Source organism: Balaenoptera ricei, chromosome 8 (genome assembly GCF_028023285.1).
Source record: "Balaenoptera ricei isolate mBalRic1 chromosome 8, mBalRic1.hap2, whole genome shotgun sequence".
Classification (NCBI taxonomy): Eukaryota; Metazoa; Chordata; class Mammalia; order Artiodactyla; family Balaenopteridae; genus Balaenoptera; species Balaenoptera ricei.
In genome coordinates, this window is record NC_082646.1 from 89523861 (window position 1) to 89548658 (window position 24798).

The following is a 24798-nucleotide window of genomic DNA, read 5'->3' on the forward strand; positions in this document are numbered from 1 at the left end:
ATCACTTGATTTGAATTTTACAACCGATCCCAATATAAGATGAGTGCCCTGTGTTACAATCTAGGGAAGCACTACAGCATATAGGGGAAATCTATAAAATTGTTTTGACATCAACATTGAGGGATATATATGTCCTTGACTTTTCATGTAAATTTATGATACCAATATTAAAATAAGAAAATGCTCATTCTGTAATTAAGTGGACATTTTCCAATGAATTCTATTATCCTAACAACTTTAAAGAGTAATAGGAATTCTCTGGGAGTATATATAAAAAAATTAAAGGAAAATATTTTGCTGTTAAGGGGTTTAGAAATAAACACAAAAAACATTCATTATAAAATTTTTATTCCATTGTATTGTCATTTAAAATACAAGAATATAAGCAAATATCATCCAGTGTCAGAAAATCTGCAGCATTTAGTGACAAATCCATAGCTTCATGGAAATTTTCAATTCATTTAAAAAAACACCCGAGCCATTTAAGTAATAATTAAAATGAGCTTTGTCTCTACATAGAATAAACTTCCACTTGGCTTATACAATTCCATTTTCTCCAACGGGAAGCTGTGTAGGATCCAGTCCTACCTTCTTCATTGATACGGCAACATCAAACAAATAGTCATAACACTCACACCTGTTAAAAAATAAATAAATAAAAGCAAAAAGAACTAAAAGTAAGTGTTCAGTGAAAAGAGAGTTCTCCAATCCTAACAATCACATTTTTCCTCTGCATCAAGTTAACCCTGTTCCTAGCAGATTTTTTTTTTCTTTCCTCAATTCTAGGCAAAGTTTCTATTAGTTTGTCTCCAACATTATTAAAACACGGAATCATACTGAATCATGCCACCATACTATATACTTCTCAGGAAATAAAAGGGAGTTTAAAATATACTACTTATGTAAATTTAAATTTTTTATTATGCGCCATTTTTTGAAATAAATATAGCAAATCTTTATGCGACTTGGGTTAGCTTTATTCTAGCCCTCAATTCAGGGAACAAGATCTGTATCTCCTTCTTTGTATCAAAGAGTATAGTGCCTTGCCAAATAAAAGCTCATCTGAAAAATATTTCTTAACCAAAGAATATATAATACAAATAAAATATTGAGAAATAATTAGTGATAAACTATTTAAATTTAAACCAATTTGACCAGTAACACACAAAAAAATCATACTCCGTTTTCAATCATAAAACATATTTCATTCTCTTTTAGAGTGTGGTGACTTGCCCCACACGTTCTTTGGTTTCGGTTTACACTTACATGCTTTTAGCCTTCTCCCACGTCTCTCCCCAGACGTAGACTCCGTGCCGTCTGACTAGTACTGCACAGGAGTCTGGGTAATCATTCATTGCTTGGGCCATTCGCTCTTTGAGGTCCTTCTCCTCAGGTGTATTCTCAATAATGGGTACTACTAACATATCATCGTATCTGTTAAGACAAAACAAGCCATTTGCTTTACTTTTTAAAACAAATAAAGGTATTCATATATAAAATTTATAATTTTTTCAAATAACAAGTTAGACATTCTCTTTATATCTGAAAAGCCACTCCAAATTAGGAACAAGATGTTGCATGTTATTCTGTGTATCTTGTATAAACAACTGTATCAAGAGACGCCTTGGGAATTTGGCAGGCACTTTTCCAATCCTAAGTATAAGTGGCAGAAATTTGTACAGGATACCGAAACCTAACAAAGAAACTATCAAGATCATACAAGTATTTCCCTGAAGGATAGAGAATCACAGTAGTTTTAACAGGAGATGAGAAATGATAAATTTCAGAATTAGAAGCATAGGAAGGATTAACAATTGAACTACTTATTAAAGCAGGAATTTCCCAACGATACAAAATCATTCTATTCTATCTCTGCAGGACCCAAAAGTGTCTTGGATAGACAAATAAATAAATGCAGGTGTGGTTTATGGCCCTGAGATAGTAAAAACCTTTTGGAGCTAACTATTAAAGGTATGACAATATTTTCAGAACGTTCTCAAATCTGTGACATTAGAACTTCTTTACCTTATTTTTAGTAAGTACATGTGATGAAATCAGAATATGCATTTTTCATTTTTGTTTCTGCAGTAATATTTAAGCAAATAGCTTGTTACTGGTAAAACTATGTCTATTTGTGAGGTCATTTACAACCAATCAAAACTCAGACATGTTTTCCTTTTAACATGAATTTCTCTTGCCTTGTTAATGTTACATCTGCTTTTTCACTACCTCTGTGATGGCTAAACTTAACCAAAATAAGTTCTATCCATATATTACCAGAAGTTACTACTTTAGGGAGGGTACAGACTGAGTAGCTGTCATGTGATAAAGAACCTGGCCAGGGCTTCCCTGGTGGCACAGTGGTTGAGAATCTGTCTGCCAATGCAGGGGATGCGGGTTCGAGCCCTGGTCTGGGAGGATCCCACATGGTGCGGAGCGGCTGGGCCCATGAGCCACAATTGCTGAGCCTGTGCGTCTGGAGCCTGTGCTCCGCAACAAGAGAGGCGGTGATGGTGAGAGGCCCGCGCACCGCGATGAAGAGGGGCCCCCGCTTGCCGCAGCTGGAGAAAGCCCTCGTGCAGAAAAAAAAAAAAAAAAAAGAACCTGGCCAACCATTATCAGGAACAGTACGAGGTTGCCCATTATTTCACTTAAGTAAAATAGAGGTAATTATAAAATATCCTTAAATGTGGAAGGAATAAATTGCTAGTCCCAAATCTTTCCTAGTATTGGCCAGGAGAACCACAAACTTATATTTTCCTCTACCATATACCGAACAGTCAGAAATATCTCCAGGTGTAAAATAATTCACAGCAAAATAAGGCCTCAGGAACAGAGCCAGGGTAGTCCTTTGACCATCAAACAGTATTCTTTTCACTCTAGCATAGGCATGTTGCATCCAAAAGGTACAACAATTATATTTAACATGGTAACCTCCCCCGATAAGAATTAGGCATTTGAAAGTTATTATAATTTTTTTTTAAGATGGACTTAAAAATTTTAAAAGTAGAATAGAAAATGTAAAAACTCCATCCTTTCTTAGTCATCCACTTTTTATTGCCCCTTCTTTTGACTGGACACTTAGGATTCTCCCCAAATACCGATGAAGTATCACTGCCCCTGAGCTGTGATAATGACCCTGTTACTGATTTCCCAGCCAGGTTCAAACAGAATTGCAAAAGCGTGTCAAAAAACTTTGTACTCTTTAAATTCTGAGACATTCAAAATAATATATAAAGTGTATACGTTGTGATGCATAACAGATGACACCTTTTCATTCGTGTCATTCGTTTTTCCACAAAATTCCGAAGGCTCTCTATTGTGCTCTGCTCCTCTACCCACCGTTTCACACGTTCTTCTGACCTATTTTTATTTCTTCACCAAAGCAATCAAATGTCGATGAAATTGATAGCACACATAATGCCTCTCCTTCAAGACCCAGATATGGAAAAGGCAATATGCGGCTATGCTTTTTTTAGTATGTACACTTTCATAATTTAAATATTTAACTTTTGTAAATAGGTGTTTCCCAGTGCTGAGGAATGCTTTAGGCACACAATAAATATTAACTAAAATCAAGTCCAATTAACTTCTCAGCACACTAGTTTAAACATATACAGTCTATTATGTGCAGTAACAGTAAGATACTGCTGTAAGAACACTTTAGAAAAACTGGCACCCTTTTCCTCTAAACAAGGCAAAGTGGATTCAGCCCCTTTAGGAAATTGGGAAGGGTGAAGGCTCAGGAACAAGAATGCCTGTACATTCAAACAAAATGCCGAGCCTGTCCCTGAGCCCTGGGAACGTGTTTCTTCATGTCACTGTATTCTAGATTGACGAATAATTGCTACATTTTTGTGGGCTGGTGGATTTAGCTGATTTTATCCAGAAGGCCTCTGTTCTATACTATCTACGCCAGTTTCCACACTGAAAAATTATAAACGTATAGAGATCTACTTAATTAAAATAATAATAAAACTTTTTTAAAAATGAAAATATTCCAGAAATACTACATGAAATCAAAATGAAGCATAAGATTCAGTCAGAGCTGAAACTTCCCGAAGACAACGTGAAGGTGAGGACAGCTTGCTCTTGGGGTTCTTCAATAAAGGAACACACTCTTTCCATCTCTGTAGATACCTCAGCCAGGATTTTTGCATTTTACTCTGACAAACATTTAATTATTCATGTTGGCAATAATTTACCAAGGCTGGGTTGGGGATGGGGAAAAGGAGGGGAGGCATCTGGTTTGTGTCACTGAGAATAGATCTGGAAGTATAATATTAAGGGGGGTACTATCTAAAACAGATCTACCACATCTCATTAAATACATAAAAAGATCAGTATCCTGTTTATTACAAGAAGGAGAAATACCATTCAAATTATTTAAGCAAAAAATAGAGGAAAATACCTGTAATACCCTCCTGAGGTACATTTCTTTATTCCTTTGATCATCTCTTGATGTGTAATTTTAAACTCCCTTCCTGGGAAGAGAAGGGTGGCCATGACAGCAGCTTTAGAGTGGGTATGAATCACAGCACCTGCTCCTGGAGGGGGAAGAATACAGTTACATGCTCAGTGAAAACTAAATTGCACCTTTTAAAGAAAAAAATATATACACATATGCACACAAACACACACACTTATTTGTATATGGCTTTGGACTTGTTTTTCTTGGCATGGAATAATAAGTTGGCAGCGGGTAGGAGGGGAGAAAGGAAGATAGGAAAGAGAACTACTGATAGAGAAGTCAGAAAGCAAAAAGAAAAAAATTAAACTTTATCCAGCATCAGGACAACGCATGATACTTTATACATGCTCAAGAAATCTCCTTTAGATGGTCTGAAGTACAACTATAATGACTGTGGAGATCATAATCACAATACTACTACCACTCAATTAGGGATTCCTATGTGCCAGGCACTGGGCAAATCCCCTTTACAGATGTTATCTCTTCACATCATCACAGCAACCATCTCCCCCATTTAATGGTCAAGGACATGAGGCTCAGAGATGTTAAATAATTTGTCCATGGTTATTTAACTACGTTGTCCAACTACAGACAGTAGTTGAAGAACTTGGATTTGAACCCAGTTTAGTCTGACCCTTAATCACCAAGATATGCTTCATAGTGTAGGCCATATCTTAGTAACATAAGGGGATGGTAGGGATTTTAAGATATAGATGCAAGGGATTTACCTAAAAAAGAATTTGTATGCTATAAAACTCAGTAATGGCTATTTTTGCAATGGGAAGTTTATTTAGCTTTTTGCTAGGAAAGATTCTCCATGCTGTTAGAATCTGTTGCTGAAGTTTCATCCTTTCAGTAGTAGCTGATAATGTCTGGGAACAGCACATGGCATGATTACTAACTCTATATTAATTTTATTCAGGGGCTATACTAAAGCACGGTCCTAATGACTTCATTGTTAAGGCTGAGCCAGTACTTCAGTTATGCTTTCCTATTTTTACATTGTCCTCTAGGTTCAACCTTTCCAGGTTGGTTTTCTACCACGATTTCTGGGAATTAAAGTAAGAGTCCTATTTTTATCATAAAGTAAATTTTTCAAAAAAGAGGATCACTCCCACTGAAGTGAAGAAAAGGGCATGATTTTCCCTCATTTGTATTTTGATTAACTTCTACTACAAGTTCCCAGAGATATAACTCTGAACTAAGAGTAGGAATTGGACTGTAAATATAATATTTAGTTGGTTAATTTGACAATCTAGTGGAATCATATTGATCTAGGTTGGAATTCTGGCCCCAATACTCACTGGCTGTTTATTTTGGGAAAATCTTCCCAGAGCCTCTGTCCTCTCATATATAAAATGAAGTAATAATGGACCTCCCACAGAGGCTGATGTGAGGACTGAATGAGTTAACATATTTAAAGTCCTTGCACATAACAGGTATTCAAGAACTGTGAACTACAACAGTAATTGCCATTATTTACAGGAGCCTACTCTGCAAATATTCTTTACGTTGAATACATTTTCTGCCTACCTCTCATTGTGTAAGCATTCATGAAAAGAGGAGTACACTGGCTTTTTTTAAGATTCTTATATGGCGGAGGTCCACTTATGTCCTGTTCATTGATGTCACAAACAAACATGTCTTCAGGCTATTTAGAGGGGGAAAAAGAAAAAAAGAAGGCTTATACAATATCAATTAGAAATGTCCCCTTTCTTGTGTGTGTGTGTGTGTGTGTATATATATATATATATATATATATATATATATATACACATACATACACAATTCCATTTATATATAGTATATATAAACAGTGCTAATATATATACATATTTAACTCACATTTTAAATATTTATATAATTATAGTTTCTCTCTCAAAATTTTTTAGCCATTTTGAGAAATAAAAAAATGTTTTCTACTAATAAAAATCATCTCAAGAAAGTTAAAAAAATCGACCTTTAGAATTTGAAGAAAAAAGTGATATGGAAAATTTAATATGCATGTCATGATGTTGATGTCATTTCATCAACTTAGTTTCTCAGCTTTGCCATGTAATTTCACAATATTTCAGAGAGACTATATAATCATCATTTTAGAATGGGTGTTATAATTTTTTTTATATTTCATAATATAAGAGGAAAAATACAGAGTAAAATTTTCTTATCCCTTGAGAAACTTAACTGGTACTCAGAAATGTTAATCTCGATGACATACTCTATTCTTAAAGATTTAAGGAATTATGTAGATCCACAGGTTTTTCCTAGTAATACATGCATATCTCTGACTTGTAACTTTCGTTTGCCAGGGTTTATTACAAACTACAATATAAATGTTTTATTAATGAAGCACTATGCCTTAGACAGAATTAAGTATTATGTGCTTGTTTTAACTCTATTCTGGGTATTATTCTAGCATTAATACAGAATGGGTCTTCTCAAAATGTTGAAACAAAGTTTTATAACTTTAAATTGAAAAAGCTTTGCCATTATTAAATATGAATCAGTTTGGTCCATTTGAGACCACCAATCTGATTACCCTATTAGCCTGATAAAGATGGTATTATAATGCTGCAAAGTTAAAATCATTTTTTATTATGACTTAAGACTGCACTATTCACTTTTGCCCTCTAGAGGCTGAATGAGAATTCAAAACACCTGGTTGCAAGCAGGATACTTACCACCTTAAAAAAATTTAATAGTTACTTAACAAATGTTTGTTGATTAGTTATTTAAATTATCACAATATAACCTCCCTTCAAAACTAAGATTTCTTTTAATATTAATTCCATTTCACAAAACAATAATCAAGTAGAGAAGAACAGACATTTGGTTTTAAGAAGGATCCCTTTACCATACCTGAATCCGTTCCTTTTGCACTCCTGAAGGAGCAATGTAGATTTCATTGCTGGTAACACAAAATACAGAAATTGGTATTTATTTAACTCTAATGTTCTGCTTTTGCAAAAAGAAAAGCGTACCCTTGCAGTCCAATCATTAATGATCTTTATAAATCAAGTCATACAAATAGCTGCTTTATTTAATTAATGGTGTAGGCTGTATCGAAAGAATACCAAATTAATTTCTTTATAATGCTGATGACACAGTAAAATGTTGATAGTTGCTTTTGTTACATTTTCATATATATTTCTTTATTTCTTTTTTATAGTGCAAAATCAATGGTAACCAGGCTTTTATCTGGTTAGGGGAAATAAAAATCTGAAAACATAAGTCTTTAGCATCTTTAAGCATGAATAAGCAAGCAGAGTTTATCTTACTATACATGGAACACAGTTATTCTAAAGTCCAATCAGGGGAAATATGCTCACTTGGAGTAGATCTCTGTCTTGCAAGAAATCAGGGTTAATTTTATTGTTTGAAATGTTCTTATTATAAAACATGACGCTCAGAGACCTCTGCTGGATGGTTTGTTAAATTACAGCATTAATACTGGGCTACTTTTTGGGTGGAACAGTATATGCTTCCTAATTGAAAAACACTTCTATCTTGTGAAAAAATTCGGTGACAAAGCCAGAACAATTGCAGAAAGTTAGAAATATAAAAGGCATGGCTGCATCTGGAGATCTCTCTGTTACACAGCACATTGTGCTAAGGGAGATGCTATAGCAGTACCACTTACCACAAGGTGCTTTCAAATTTGATTTGGAAATTAATCTAAAATCTTCTCTAAATTCTCTCCACCCTCAACAAAGGTCCTTTGGCTCATGTATCAGTTTCAGTTGCTGACAGAGGGTGTTAAAGAACTGCCACATAATGCAAACGAAGGAAATACCAGCACTTGCACGCTCCAGCTTCTGCCACTGAGGCATGGACGTAGGGACACTGAATAAATATTAACTGTTTCCCAGTGAAAATGAGGATGACTACCTATATTGAATTGAGCTGTCAAAGTTGGGGTTACTAATAAACCTATAGACTTGGAACTGACAAAAATTTAAGAAAGTTCCTTTAAGGATCTACTGGTAAATTAAGGTCTAGAAAATAAATGCCTGATAATGGGAGTGAAATCCAAAGCAGAGTAAGCTTTGTTCAAGCATTCATTTTAACAAAGTAGCTATTGCTTTAGAACTCTGTTGCATAAGAAAACCATAAAGTGGCACTCCTCTGGAACCAGTGGGAATGCGTAGGGATCATTACTGTTAAAACGGCCCCTTATAAATACCAGGGATCCAAATCTTTTGTCCTCATGTAACATGAAAGAGACTCTAGAATCATGTGTGGTACCTAGTCCAGTCACCTCCAATGGTAAGTGGACTTGTAGGTCTTCTTGTGTGAGGAGATATTTATGCAGTCCTGCGAACAGACTCAAATAAAGTTCAAAACAGTCTGCTGGTAAATAAACTCCACCTACAAAATGGGAAAATCCAGGGTTTTTATTCAGTTTGTTCAAATAATTTGGTATGCTAAATGTCTTTTCTTTTTTTTTGGCCATGCCGCATGGCTTGTGGGATCTTAGTTCCCCGACCAGGGATTGAACCTGTGCCCTCAGCAGTGAAATCGTGGAGTCCTAACCGTTGGACCACTAGGGAATTCCCTGGTATGCTAAACCTATTTTTATTACTGCCTTTATAAAATGGAAATCAGTTTAGACTTTGATCAACTTTGAGTAATTAAAAGATTAGCTAACTAGGTTTTAGAAAAAAGTATACCTACAAAGAAGGAGATATGTGGATAGAAATATTAATACAAAGATGACAGAGCTTTTATTTTAGGAGGGAAACATGCCAAAGACTAAAAGTGAAGTATTTATTTGGTACTGTAAGCCACAAACAAAAGCATTTTGAGTTTCAAGGTATTAAGTTTTAGAATTTATTTTCTCCATACTCCCTGCTCTTTCACAATGTGGTGAGCAGGGGAACAAAACACAAGAGTTTATAATACATGTTCTATTTTTATTTACTTAAAAAAAAATCCTTTAAACTTTACTATGATTCAATTATCTTGTCTACAATATAGGTTTATTAATTTTAATTCTAATAGCATACAACAGGATTACTGTCTCTGACACATAAAAATATAATGCTGTGAAAGACAGGAAACCAGCCTAAGCACAATGGCTGCTCAGTATCCTGGAATTGCCTTGATTACTGTTATTTTCTTGGTCCTCCATTTCTTCCTTCTGATTTAACTCTTATATGTGTCTTAAGCTATCTTTTATTATATACATTTTTGGCACCATACACCAGTAGCATAAGCTGAACTGATAGTAGCCAAACCTTGGAATCAGTAAATAATTTCATATTCCCCAAAGGGCTTATTGCTAGAATTATTCTGGAAACACAATCTATTGGGTTTGTACTTCATTCTAAATTTATTTGCTCTAAGCATCAGCTAAAGAAAACCAAACTTTCACTAACATGAGAATAATATTGCTGATAAAATTATTGATATGGGTCTATGAAGTCATTTAAATATTAGGGAGAAAATTCAACATGTTACTACAAATTACCCATTTTACTCTGTAAGGCAGAAATTTAGTAAGATTCCAAATACAGTGCCATAAAACTGTGGCTGTTTTCACCTGTGACCTCCAGGAGGCTCCTCACCAATTAAGAAGCTGAGGAAAAAGCATTTTACAAACACAATGCAACTTCCCTATAAATTGACTGTAGTGCCATAAAGCCAATTAATTTTAAGAGGTGCCAGTGAGTGTTTTAGGGTGACCACACATAATTTTAGTGCATGGTTCTACAAAGAATTTTAGTTTTACAAAGAACATAGTCTTTTATGTCTTTATGATCAAAAAAATTCCCTCTTGAGATCTGCAATGGTCCCTTACCTGCATTCTATTTTTAACTTAGCTGTTTTTTTTAAGAGCCAGTTGGAAAAAGTTATTTTAACTCAGTTTGGTAGAAAGCTCTCTTTTGTACATATACAAACTATTTCTGCAAATGCAAAAAAAAAAAGCAGTTAACTAAAGGCAATGTTTAGAATATAATTTATTATTAAGTAATACATGTGAGAAACCAAATTACTAGGGTTCAACTCCTAAATGAATAAATGAAACAACAACAGGTGTTGTTATTATAGGACTTTGCTGTGAACAGATCAACTTGAAAGTTTTGGCAAAATAACTTGAAAACCTGCAAAATGCCGATTGACACATTAGCACTGGGTTGATGGTAAGAGAGGACGCACGTGACGGATGTCCCATGTATTGATACCATGTGGAACAGGACGTTTCCAGACTGAGAGCCTCCCTACACATGAACTGTGACATTTGTTGACTAAGGGCTCTCCTGTCATTTCCCACAGTTTAATTAATATTTCATGAATTCCTTGGTAATTTGAAGCAGATGAAATTTCAATGGCATCATCTTGTGGTATGCTATAAAATCCCCTTTGTTCAAAATGTTCTGATTATATTTTACATTCCATTCTTTTCTAAACAATTCAACATTACATAAATATTGTAGTAATCCAATTTTGTTAAAGAAAGTGAATTAGGATAAAGAAATAAATCAAGTTACTCAGTTTTAACATTCAGCCTCCAGACAATATTATTCCTAAAATATTTCAGGAGCAAATACATTAATCCTGTTCCAGAAACACTTAAGAGAGTGAGATTCCACAACCTCTATTTTCATTGTTAGTAGGTTACTTATTTCTTCACCCTCTTAAAGGAAAGACAGTGATTAAGTCTAAAGAACAATTAACTACTATTCATTCCTTCTGTTTCAAGGCCAGTACCTCTCGTTTTGTCCTGTGAACAACATGGACCTGCAGGTGTTATGTCCATTAATAATGATACATGCATTTAGAAAGGCATATTGCCTTTTTTTGGACTCAAAAAAATGTAATTTTTAGAATTTTGGGTGGTTAGTAATCTGTATTTAAGTGACTTTAAAATATGTATCTGAACCTTTGAAACAAATCCTGTCTATCCAGAGTGGACCCTTGGTAGTTCTAGACATATGAACATACCCAGCAACATGTTATTTAACTTTGGTACTCCATGGACTGGGGACCAAATTATTCTGATTAGAAATTATGGTTCTTAAATCCTTAGATATTTATTATATCTGCAACATCTGCACACTTATTCCATTCAGTTATGCAAATACCTATTTCTTTATTTAGAAACTAAATACCTTCAGTATCATAAAACTGATCATTGGTTGTTCTTTGTACGTAATACATGTTAGGCTCTCTGTGGTCTACTTATATGGAGAATTCTCAGAGATGAAATCAGCCAGAAACTTACCCATGCTTCAAGCTAATTCCTCCTCCAGTCCCAGTGACCCAGCCCAAATGGTAAAACTGTTTGCAGAGCTCTGGGATCAGGTATTTTGGATGTGCCTTGTCCTTAAAAAGAAGATAATGATTTCTAAAATAGACATTATTTTATCAAATGACTATTCTAGATGATATCTCTGTTAAGAAACCAATTTAAGGAAGTTTAAGAAAATCTACCATAGAGAGGGTACAGTGAGGGAGAAAATTATTACAAAATATATTTTGTTTTTAATGTTTGGAATGTGGATCTACCATATTATTTTGCAACCAGGAATTTTTCAGGGCCATACAGTCTAATATTATGCAACAGGTTGCAAGAACAAGGTGGAGAAATGCCCAGATTATATTACAAAGTATCTACTGAAATGGCTGAAATAAAATAGGATCTAGTGCTGAAAGGAACATGCTTCAGTCTGTCCAGAAAATTTCTTTACACATAACATCTTATTCAATTAAGGCATGATATACATGATATACTATGATAGTTATTTATTATCGGTGTTGGTTCAATTTTATTTTTATTCTAAAAATGTCCTGTGTTTCATAGCAATTGTATTGTTTTCTCTTATTACAAAAGCAATATATACTTATTATGGAATTATAACGTCAAGAAAATAATATAAAAAGCACTCAGAAACAATCATAATTAATACTTTCTAGGCCCAATCCTATGAAGATATATGTTGGGATAAACACTGAGCCTTATTTATTTATTTATTTATTTATTTATTTATTTATTTATACTGAGGTATAATTGACATAGAACATTATATTAGTTTCAGGTGTACGATATAATGATTCCATATTTGTATAAATGGTGAAATGATCAGTACGATAAATCTAGTTGAAATAAGAGCCTTACTTTTATATGTCTAATGATTACTTCTTTAGGAAACAAAACAAGGCGTTTCCCCCTCTTTTTTAAAGCTAAAATTAATGAAAACAAAAACTATAATAAAGAAATACAATGAATTCCATTTTGGCAGTATAATATACAACCCTTACCTTGAAAACAAGTAAAACTGCTGAATAAGTCATTCAAAAAATATTTCAAAATATACTGCTGAGCTGGCAAGAAAATAAGGTTTCACAGACATAAAAGAAACGAGAGTGAGTCTACCTGGGAGGGAAGTGAGATCCAAAGCCCTAATTTCCCTGAAGGTATTTGCAAATCTCTGATGACCTCTTCAATTTTGATAGCTATGCATGTCACTAGAGACACAAGATAAAACCTAGGGTGTGCTCAAAATAGGGCATCTAATAGAAAATCCCTACATACACATGGGACCCCAAGGGGCTATACCCTCCAGGTGAAAGTGAACAAGAAGTAGTCACACTGTGCAGAGAAGCACAGCTAGCAAACCTGCATATATAAATCTTGGCACTGGGTAAAGGGGAAAAAAACATCTTTGAGTCCAAAGAGGGATTATTATTGAATAGACTAAACTTTCAGCTATTTAATTGGATTTCTGAAATTATGATATTTTCCCAAATTCAGTTAATATTTTACATACACATTTTATTTTAGATAAGTACTACAAATGATCATTTGATGGAGTAGACTTAAAAATATAAAATTAAAAACATGGGAATGTTGACATTTTTTAAAAGTTCTGATTGAACACAGGCTTAGGAGTTAATGGACACAAAGGCAAATCCATATTACACCATTTATTGCTTACGTGACCTTGGGCCTCAGTTTACTCATCCATTAAATAAGAACATTATGAGGATTAAAATGAGATATAATGGATACAAAGCATGAAGCACAACATGTGACACAGTCAACATTCGTTTCCTTCCCATTTTAACGAGTTAAAAATCCCTGAATTAAAATGAAAAATAAAGTTATATTGGTCTTTCTTATATCTTTCCTTATGAAATCTAGCCAAAATTACCCATGCCCTGTATAATTTGCTATTTCCTTTTTTAAGGATATAAGTGATATTTTAATTACATATTAAATTACAGCTAATGAGAAGACTCCTGCAGTTTTACAATCCTTAACCATTAACTTGCAGGGCACGTTGCAAACATTATAGAAAACAGTCTGTTATTAAGGGCATCCCCTTTCCCTTTTGTCTTTCCAGTACTGAGGTATTAGAACAATTAGCCTGCTTCATGCTACAGGAATAACAATGGTAAGGCAGCTGCTGTTAATAAAGTTTCATTCAATTGTTCAAACCCACAAAATTACAATTTCAAGAAAAATAATCACTTAGCAGCAGGAACCAACAGAGATATATTTAGTAAAAGTGCAGTCATTTAAGTTATCCAGAATGATAAGAAAAATAAAAATTAAAATATGTATTTTAATAAGAATTCACAAGAAAGAAAAGGTTTAGTTAGTATTTAGCTCTCCCCTGAATGTCAATATTACTTGTCTGTTATTGTTAGGTCTGTTAGAATAAGAATTTTGAAAGACATATCTAAAGATGGATTACAATCAACTTCTTACAGCAGAGGTTCCATACAGTGAGGAAGAAACATTTAACAGTATTTTGTATATACTTTCAAAACACTAAAGCCTAAACAGTTTTTGAATCAATACTTCATTTCCCCAATTTTTCAATCTAGTTATTTTAAGGAAATCAGCCTCGAATGTCACTGAGACAGGCTCACAGCCAACAATGGCTCTCATCCCCTCCCCCACCTTTTCTTTCAAGTTAAGCATAATAGAGGCATTATTTCTCAGATAGAGGTTTTCACAAGGGACTCTTACAAACATAAAATGAACACGTGTCAAATGTATTTAGCCCATCAACTAAATGAGGGAACCAAAAAGATGATACTCCTGTGTCCAAAGAGAATTCAAAACACACACACATAAAAATAATCAGGAATCCTGGATTTACAAATAAATGATATAGAAAAATTGGACAATATCCGCTGCAGCGATAAGTTGAATCTCTGTAACACGACTTGCATTTCTATGAAAAATAATCGTCTGCATTACTGTCAGCATTCTACAATTCACAGACCTGTAAAATAGCGTAAAGATAGCCCCAAGACACCTAGTAGTCTTTTTTGATCATTTCAGTCTTGCAGAATTTTTCCTCGCACTGGCCTAAGAATGGACTGGATACAGGCACAGTCAAGGTGTCAGCATTTTCTGTCTCTGGTCTTTGTTTCCTTCTGCACTTCTGATTCATTCTCCTCTCTGCATACTGGTTTTCTTTGCAACTTCACCTCCACTCAAAGCCCTATTTCTCCCTCCTACCTTCACTACACTTAAAAACTCTTCTTACCAGTTAAGCACTGACTAGAAATCAGAAGACAAGGAGGTTGGCTTTAGCTTTGACCCCCACTATGGCGAGTCTGTGACCCTTTCTGGCTATCAGTGTCCTTATTTTAATAATCTGGATCAGTGATTCCTAGACTTCTGAATTTCAAGACCGGTAGTTTTTGTTGCTGTTGTTTTTTAAATTTTAGGGACTGACATAAGGTTACCAGTTAATGACATTGGTTATATTTAACCATCCATTATCACATTTTTCAAAAAAGAAAGTGCATTTTTAACATAAAAAGAGTAGGAAGGATAATGTTGGAATGAAACATAGTCCTTTAAATGAATGCAATTAATTTTGTGAAATTCACCTTACCATCGTCCTTATTTTTCTTATTCTGCAAGAATTGAGTAAAAGCTCTCAAGGACACATGTTTGGGGAGGATTGAAGTTATCTTTTCCTATTTGGTCTCCTTGCCTACAATTTCTCCTTCTTCTTCTCTTTCTTCTCCAGCTTACCCTTCACTCTATTATTAGTACTAAAATAATAACACTACTTTGATCGCTGAACTCCCTTCCTCAAATCATTTAATGTTCAAATATCACTCCCTGGGTCTCTTATTTAAGTCCATCTGCTTTCTTGCTCCAATTTAACTTTTCACATATTTTCTTTCACTTTTTTACATACATCTCTCAGTTCTAGTCAACCTGGTTGTGGTAATCAACCTCCAGGATGGCTCTTAATGATCCCTGCTTCCTGGTATTCACATCCTCGTGTAGAGTTCCATCCCACATTGTACCGGGCTGGTCTGTGTGAAGACAGACTAAGACGTGACAGTATGTCACTTCTGATGGCAGGTTACTAAAGCCTACAGCTTCTGTCTTGGTTGCTCTCTCTTGGATCACCTGCTCTGGGGGAATCCAGCTGCCATGTTGTAAGGGTACTCAGCCTATGCAGAAGGCCACAGAGCAAAGAACTGAGGCATCCAGCCAATAAAATGTGAGGAACAGAGGCCTGCCAATAACTTTGTGAGCTTGGAAGCAGATCCCAGCTGCAGTCAAGCTTTGAGATGCCTGCAGCTCCAGCTGACAGCTTGACTGCCAACTCATGAGAAACCTTGAGCCAGAACCCTGAGCTAAACTCTCCTGGATTCCTAATCATCAGAAACTGTGTGAGACAATGATTGTGCATTAAGCCTAAGTTTTGGGATACTAGCTGTGCAGTAATAGATGACTAAGACACATTTTCTTGCCAGCCAAGAATACATCTTTTTCTCTTTGCACTGTTATTGCTCATGCTGGATCTCCAATTATCCCACCTCTAGCTGTCAAACTCTTGCTTGTCAGCCTTTACACCAGGCTTCCTACCCACTTCCCCTATGATTCCTTCTCTCATCTTCTCCGCAGGAAGTGATCCTTCCTTAAACTCTGTGCCATGGCATTTGCACTCTGTACCTTTTTTTGGTATCTGTTATATAGCCCTCTCATTCATTCATTCAACAGACCTTTACTGAAGGCCCTGAAGAAATAAATACGAGTAAGAGAAAATCCTTACCCTTGAGGGCTCAAACTCTAGTAAAGAAGTTAACAGCTGTGAAACGACAAAGCAATATATAAAACAAGATGGTCCAGGGCATTATGGGAACAGAAGCTACTGGTGGGAGGGAGCAGGAGTTGGGAAAAGCTTCACAGAGGAAGGGATGCTGAGCTAAGTTTTAATGAAGGATGGCAGAGTATACAGGTAGGTGAAGAGGAGAAAGGGCATTTCAGTCAGAGAGAACTCTGAGTAGTTGGAACCGGAAATAGGTTCTTTGGGATGCAGCGGGGAGGGAAAAAGACTGTAAGGGTCTTTCATGCCATGCACAGGAGTTTGGATTTTATGCTATAGATGGTTGATAACTGCTGAGTAGTTTTTTGCTGTTTTTTTTTTTTTTTAAATGAAAGCTTCTTTCTTTCTTTCTTTATGGCTGTGTTGGGTCTTCGTTTCTGTGCGAGCGCTTTCTCTAGTTGCAGCGAGCGGGGGCCACTCTTCATCGCGGTGTGCGGGCCTCTCACTGTCGCGGCCTCTCTTGTTGCGGAGCACAAGCTCCAGACACGCAGGCTCAGTAGTTGTGGCTCACGGGCCTAGTTGCTCCGCTGCATGTGGGATCTTCCCAGACCAGGGCTCGAACCCGTGTAGCCTGCATTGGCAGGCAGATTCTCAACCACTGCGCCACCAGGGAAGCCCTGCTGAGTAGTTTTAAGTAGAAAATGATAGGATCATACTTTGTTTTTGAAACACATCTACAGTGGCAATAAAGAGAAGAGGCTGAAGGGTGACAATCAAGGAAGCAAAAGACCAGACCAGAAGAAGGCTGTGGAAATAATTTCAAAATGAAATTGTAAGGTGGTGATGGTGGAGATGGATTTGGAAGATAATTAAGAAGTTAAAAAGAAAGGATGGGCTTTGGGTGAGAAGACTGAAAAAAAGGAAGGCTTAGGGCTTCCCTGGTGGCGCAGTGGTTGAGTCTGCCTGCCAAAGCAGGGGACACGGGTTCGGGCCCTGGTCTGGACGATCCCCCAAGCCGCGGAGCGGCTGGGCCCGTGAGCCGCAACTGCTGAGCCTGCACGTCTGGAGCCTGTGCTCCGCAGCGGGAGAGGCGGCGACAGTGAGAGGCCCGCGCACCGCGATGAAGAGTGGCCGCTGCTTGCCGCGGCTGGAGGGGGCCCTCGCACAGAGGCGAAGACCCAACACGGCCAAAAATAAATAATAAATTTATTAAAAAAATTAAAAAAAAGGAAGGCTTAGAGGAATTCTAAGTTTCAGTTGGCTGAGTAGCTAAGTGGGTAGTGATACCAGTCATAAGTATTCCTTGAGTGTCTATGTACCAAGCACTTCCTGGGAATTCAGCCATGTGCAAGACCAAGTCTCTGCACTAAAGGAATTTATACTCTAGAGGGTAGTTTAAAAAAAAACGATGTCGACTGAAAAAAAATGCACAATGTGACAGTTAAGTTTAATTGGGGGCAAAATGAGGACCATAACCCGGGAGGGAGCCTCTCAGCTCTGAGGAGCTGCTCCAAAGCGGTGGGGGGCAGGGGGGGGGGAGAGGTCAGTAGAGATGTAATTTTAGTGAAGGGGGTTACATGGAATCAAGCACACATTTTGGCAGATGGCTGCTGTTAATCACAAGAAGTCTGCCGCTGGTCACCAGGAGATGTCTCAATTAATCCTTTTAGTGCTTTTCTAGATATAAGATGCAAGAAATTGGGCTCATAATATGTTCTCTTAAAAATAACTATCTGAAGGCCTGTTCTTCCTAGAGTATCTCATTCCTATCTCCTCTCTGAACTCCTTTCAGGGTGTGTTGAAGGTCAACCACTCCAGTAGACAGTGATCTAAACCTTGTAGAGGCAGACAGTGTGAGACAATTTTTAGTTGGCAGTGAAAAGAGGAAAAAATAAATAAACTGTAATAAGTGGGAAAAAGGAAACAAACAAGGGACTTCGCTAATCTGTGTTAAGTCACTTATTCGCACAAGATAGTGGTTGACAAGTACTTCCCAATATAATCTGTCATCTTACTACTTTTTAATTGGGACGTTCAGCCCCGAGAGAGAATAACAGGAGGAATAAGGACTTTCCCTGCCTCTTAAGCAAGGCTTCTCACAATGTAATTGTTTATTCGTCTAGCTCTCCTCCAGACCCCAGGCCATTGTCTTAATCACCACCCTGACCACGTGCGTGTTCCATAAAATTCTTGGTGCGCAGAAGTGAATGAAAAGTTATGTGCAGCCGGAGGGTGGATTTTCCTTTGACTTCTGCTTAAGGAAAAAACCTTTTTACGATCATCCCATAATCAGTCTAAACCCAGACAGGCAAAGAGCAGCTGTGCAGATGAAAAGCGCCGGCTACAGTCCGCAGATCTGGCTCGGCGGACGTTTCCGAGTATCTACTAGGCGGCAAACGTCGGGCTGGTCGCCAGGGCGCAGAAAAGAAGCTCGAGAGCACAGTCTTAGCTTCATTTCCACTCCAGAGCTTCACGTTTCCCAGCTTGGTCTGTCTTCATGTTAAGTGGTAACACACACGAAAGACGCCCGACGCTCTCCTCCGTTATTTTTTCCTTTTCAACGTTTGGTGCCCAACCCCCGCCATCAAAGAATCCCAGCGCTGAAAGGAGGCCCGCCTCGGGGCCCGGGGCCTCAGGTCTGCACGAGGAACGGGAGCGGCGGCGCGCGGGGGTCGCGTCCGGACCGGCCTGAAGCCCCACCCGACCTACACCCAGCTTCCGCCGCCGCGCCGGGCCGCGCCAGCGCCTCGCCTCCTGGGAATAGAGGGCATCGGTGGCCCCGCCCCTACCTGCGCGCGACACTGCAGTGAGCGACACTCTCCCTCCGGAGCGTGACAGCCAGACATGGCCCGGACGAGGGGTACCCGCGCCCTCCAACCTTCTCACGGCTTTACTTCTGGCGCTCCGCCTGGGTTAACGCGGCAAGGGCAGAACTGCAATCAGGCGGCCCTGAGGGCAGCCCGGGGGCGGGGCGGACAAGGCGAAAGGCGGGTCTGGGAGGGCCTCGCTGCCTGGAGACCCAACCGCGGAGCCGCCTGACCAGGAGGCGGGGCCAAGCGGTTGGAGGCGGGGCTAGAAGAGCTTGAGTCCAAGGCTCAGAGGGGCGGCTGGCGTCCAGGGGGCGTGTCCAACAGGATGGGAGGCGGGGCCTGAGAGGGCCTTGCTGACTGGGCGATCAGGCTGTGCAGAGGGCAGCCCGGGAGAAGGCCGGGAAGATGGCGGCCTCCTGGAGGCTACGCTGTGATCCGCGGCTGCTGCGTTGCCTTCTGGGCTTCTCCCGAAGCCCAGGGCTGGTTAAGGGGGCTGCTGGGCGGTCTGTCGGCCGTGGAGCTAGTTGGAGATGGTTTCACAGCACGAAGTGGCTGCGGGGTGAGTGGCTGGGGCTCGCTCAGCTTCTGTGTATCGGAGCAATGGGCCTGGGGCTGGAGCTTTTTGATTGAAGGCCTGCATCTGGGTGTGAGTTGCCAGGGGCTCACTGTTCCCTTGGCTTTTTCTCGGGGAGGAGTCTGCTGACTTGGCCTACTGCATGCCGCAAAGGGCTTTTGGGGAAACTAGGAGAACTTGATTCCGTCCCTGGCCGCCTGGTTGATATGGCTTCTCCGTGACCTTGCCTTGGAATTTGGGTTGTGAGGCATCTCTCAGGCCTCTTCCCAGTGACATTTCATGTTTCTTTAGAGTTGTTAGGTTGACCAAGTTTGTTGAGATTCAAACGTCACCGTTAGCCGTTTTTATTCATTCTCCTGACCCGTCTCTATTGGGAGACCTTCGAGGCCACTTGGGTTGCTCCACGCGACGACTATGGTAAAGGACCCAATTTGTAAATGTCCAGCCATTAGACATAGGTCGGGAAGAATGTTTAACCAAAACATGAGCCTGAAAGAGTGAAAATTTAGGAGGGGAATCTTACCAAGAAGGTGTCAACTTAAAGACATACAACATAAGAGTTGTGAGTTTAAGTTTTATTCAGCGGCTTACTGATGATTATAGCCCGGGCGACAGCCACTCAGCTCCGAGGAACTGCTCTGCAGAGGTAGGGGGGAAGCCAGATTGTATATGAATTTTTTTGTCTAGGAAATACACACAGTCAAGCATATATCTTGGTAAAAGATTACTGCTAATTACAAAGAACGGATATCTCATGTTAATGGTTTTAGTATATTTCTACAAATAGGAAGATGTAAGAATCCAGGGTCATTGAAATTCTTCCTGAGATATGCTTCGAACTATCTAAACTATTATCCAAAGCAGAGTGCTTCATCCTGAATTCCTCTCAGGTCGCACTGTGGCTGGGCAACTTCAGTGGGTTATGACTTAACCCTTGTAGAACTGGATAGTCATTGAAATTCTTCTTTGTTCACAAAATTTATTATAGAAAGTTGTCATTAAAGAGTGGTATTGACACAATTAACATAATTCTTCCAGTGTTTAATACTATGTAATATAGTGTGCCCGGCATTATTTTTCTTCACATGGGTGGCGGGCAGGTACTGAGTGTATTATTACCTGCGCATCATTCAGTCACTCCACAGGATGAATTGTAATATAAAAAATTAGGTGCAGTAGGCATTGCCTACATATTCTGAGCTACTTGAGGCTCAGAAAAAAATATTACACGAAGTTAATGGTAAGATGAGTGCACTGAGATTTTAAGATCCGGTGATGAGACTTTTTTTTAAGAAGTGAGATATTCTGGTAATATCTACATTGTGAAATGGTATTTCAGCAACAGTCATGATATTATTTTAAATAAGATACTAAAATTGCAGACTGTGTATAAAAGATGGTAAGACCATTTAAGAGTTAAAGTTTATGTCACTGACCTCTCTGTAAGTTTCTAAGATGATATACTCTTAAATACACTTTGTCTTTAGCATCATTTGCCTTTATGAAAAAATGTGTAAATCCCCAAACTATTATGCATGTGTTCATTCTTTTGCTACACTCTTGAGTGGTGATTTCTTTTTGCCCTTGTTCCAAGGTTTCAGAATAAACTGGGATTCATGTAGAATTTAAATTTTATAGTTTAATACCAAGAAGACCGATATTGCAAGCTGAAACCTCTTCTGAAGTGTTTGGTTTATTTCACCCAGAGGAAATAGTTCTGCAGCCATTCTGACATACCTTACAATTCCAGCAGGCTCTTTATAAATGTATCATTCAGTACTAAGTGTATGAAGGAATCAACAGATTCTGTAAACAAAATGGAGTGTATGGTGACTCTTTTTAGTTTTTGTACTTGGTAAGCAGTACATTTACTATAGCTGGTGATCTACTGGGTACTTTTCTTCAATCAAGGTCTTTCTTGTGTTAATGAAACATTTCTAGGGAAGAATTAAGGTTGGTAAATTTAAATACAGGAGAGTTTATTTGGGAAACTACTAGCACTGATTTTTAGAGAGGCATAAACCTATTTGAAAACTGATAAAAGCTATACCACTTCTTCAGAAAAATGCATACATGCAAAATTTTGTATGTGATTCCAGGGAATTTGTAGATCTCCCTGTAATTTATCTATAAATGCCACGTAGTCTCCAGGCTATTACCATGAACATTTTGGTCATTTCCTACAGAAAAGAATTGTGCTACTTTGCAAGGGTATTTGCCATGTCTGAGAGCAAGAAAGGTGCGTTTTAATATAGGGGTTCGAACTATAAACAAATGACTCTTGGATACATTTACACAAGTGACTACAACAAAGGCAGTAATTTGGAAATTTTGATTCAGATCTGGGTTTGGGTTAAGTTTGTGCATTTAGGCTCATCCGATCATTCACCTTTACCTAAACATCTGTACTTCTCTTTCCTTTCTTTGCTCATATTGTTCCTTCAAATGGAGTGACCTTCCTTGTGGTTTGAAATTTTTCTTGTTACTTCAGTGCCACCCTCTTAAATCTTTACAGGCTCCTGGCAGGGAATTGATGACACTCTAAAAATGGGTAATTTGAGGAGAGTTTTATAAGTGACTACTTTTGTGATTTTAGGGTATAGAGATGGTGCTGTACTAATGGGCTGTTTTGAGTAAGGTGCTGTGACCACCCCTTGGCTTGAAGAGGCATGGGAAGGGAGCACTTCCTGGAACTGGGAAGGAGGGAGCCTGTGGGAGGACCTCTGATGGAGCTGTGCCCTTCAGTTAAAGGATCCAGCCAGGCCAGGCAACCCTACAAGGAGGGGGCTGGGGAAACAAATATCCTGAACTCACTGTCCTCTCTCCTTTCAGTCTCCTGCTTATTCTGCCCATTGGCGGAACCCAACTGGAGGCCAAAGCAAGGAGGCCTGTTGATGTAGCCCATATAGTAGTATGGGGGAGGGTTGATGAGTAGATCTGGAAGGGCAGATGGGAGATACCTCCCAAACCCACCTGACTCACCCATCAGTCATTACACTTTATATTGATACCTGAGCTTTAGCACTGATGCGATCAAGTACTGGCTTGTGTGTATGTGTATGGTAGGTCTCATGCTAAGAGAGGAGAAGAGAGCAAGTGTAGTTTCTACACTTGGAAGAATCAAATGTAGTTTCTTTGGATTGTTTCCCTAGGCCAGTGCTTTGCACAAGAGTAAGCATAGGCTCTTTATAACTGACCTGATTTTTAATGGGATTTTTCTGTCTACATTTGAATAGCTGAATAGGAATCAAGTCTGTGTAGGCTTTTGGGGCACTTTTTATAGAAAGAAAAATGTTCTTTTTGGAACTATGGCATCTAATTTGGATTTTTGAGTTTTTTTACTTGTACTCCTAACTCGAGTCATCCTTGACTCCTGATTTTCATATGCCACATCCAAAGTATCAGAAATTCTTGTTGCCTCTACCTTTTAAATGTAATCTGACCACTCCTCACCACTTCTGCTACCAACTAGACTGGTCCAAGCTACCACCACCTCTAATCTAGATTATTGCAGGAGTGTCCCAATAGATGTCTCTACCGCCACCCTTGGCCCAGTACAGGCCATTCTCCATGCAGCTTTCAGAGTGCTGCTTTTAAATTATAAATCAGATCATGTTACTCCTCTGCTGAAAACCCTCCAAGAGCTTCTCATTAAACTCAGAATGAAATCTGAAGTCCTTAACTGTGGTTTACAAAGCACAGTATGATATGAATCCTCCACCTCTCTGAGTTCAGCTCTGACCATGCCTCTCCTCACACTCACTCCACTCCAGCACACAGGCTCCCTTGGTGAGTTCTGAACATACCAAGCATGCTCTCTGCTCATTCTTTTTTTTTTAAACTTTAAAAAAAAATTATTTATTTTTAATTTATTTTTTTTATGTGGGTAAACATACAATTTATTTTTTCTATGTTCTTATTTTTTAATATTTTTAATTTATTTATTTTTGGCTGCATTGGGTCTTTGTTGCTGCTCGTGGGCTTTCTCTAGTTGCGGCGAGCAGGGGCTACTCTTCGTTGCGGTGCGCGGGCTTCTCGTTGCGGTGGCTTCTCTTGTTGTGGAGCACGGGCTCTAGGTGCGTGGGCTTCAGTAGTTGTAGCATGTGGGCTCAGTAGTTGTGGCTCGTGGGCTCTAGAGCACGGGCTCAGTAGTTGTGGTGCACGGGTTTAGCTGCTCCGCGGCATGTGGCATCTTCCCGGACCAGGGCTCGAACCCGTGTCCCCTGCACTGGCAGGCGGATTCTCAACCACTGCGCCACCAGGGAAGCCGTCTGCTCATTCTTGTGCTTTGCTGTTTCCTCCGTTTTGAAGGCTCTTCCATCAGAGATTTGCATGGCTTCCTCCATTCAGCTCTACTCACTTTGTCAGAGGACGCCTTCTCTGATCAACCAATAAAATAGTTCCTCTACTGTAACTGGGTCCCCTTACTTTCTTTTCTTAGAAGGATCTGGTCCTTACATGCCATTTCAGTCTCTCAGGACAAGTGTTCTAAGTCAGTAAAGGAGAACAGGTAACACATTCATGGGTATCTTCACTTTGTATTTCAAATCCCATTATTTTAGCTTTTCTGCAGGGTTTATAGTTGTGACCGTCTCAAAGCATGTGCAGTTTTTCTTCTTTTCTTTTTTGTAAATTATAGCCTTGTGAACATAGCCATGTCTGTGGAACTGCAAGCAAGTTCAATTTTTTTATTGTGGTTATTTCTTTTACTTGCTCGAAATTTTTTTCATGTCTTTCCATTGCTATTTAAATAATGTCAAACCCATTAACTAGGTATTAGAGTGTACTAGAAGGTACTATGGCTACCTACTATAAGGCAGTAGTCCCAACATACTTTTTTTAACTTACATGGCCTACTTTTCATTTTCATTATGTTCTACTCTTTAGCCAAACTAAGCTGTAATTCCCACC

General features: G+C 38.5%; 2 protein-coding genes across 2 annotated transcripts in view; one reads left to right on the top strand and one right to left on the bottom strand.

Annotated features, from left to right (window-relative positions):
- Positions 1 to 367: 367 nt before the first annotated feature.
- On the bottom strand, positions 368 to 19483 carry APIP (APAF1 interacting protein). The gene is made up of 7 exons (XM_059929640.1): positions 19293 to 19483; positions 11697 to 11797; positions 7331 to 7379; positions 6005 to 6122; positions 4412 to 4547; positions 1267 to 1434; positions 368 to 637 (listed from the first exon to the last, which is right to left on the bottom strand). The coding sequence occupies exons 1-7, from the start codon at positions 19347 to 19349 to the stop codon at positions 538 to 540; spliced, it is 729 nt and encodes a 242-aa protein (XP_059785623.1). The 5' UTR covers positions 19350 to 19483; the 3' UTR covers positions 368 to 537.
- Positions 19484 to 19696: 213 nt separating this feature from the next.
- The window catches only part of PDHX (pyruvate dehydrogenase complex component X), an 89050-nt gene continuing 83948 nt past the window's right edge, over positions 19697 to 24798 (top strand). The window contains exon 1 of the mRNA XM_059929641.1: positions 19697 to 19872. Within this exon, the coding sequence (XP_059785624.1) occupies positions 19719 to 19872 (154 nt within the window). The 5' untranslated portion in view covers positions 19697 to 19718. The remainder of the gene's footprint in view (positions 19873 to 24798) is intronic.

Bases quoted from the DNA above. Each gene is read 5' to 3' on its own strand.
- APIP (XM_059929640.1), bottom strand. From the start codon at position 19,349: ATGTCTGGCTGTCACGCTCCGGAGGGAGAGTGTCGCTCACTGCAGTGT. The intron at 4,548-6,004 runs GTAGGCAGAAAA...TTCCCCCTCCAG, and splicing joins GAATGCTTACACAATGAGAG to GAGCAGGTGCTGTGATTCAT. The intron at 638-1,266 runs GTAAGTGTAAAC...ATTTTTTAACAG, and splicing joins TGGGAGAAGGCTAAAAGCAT to GTGTGAGTGTTATGACTATT.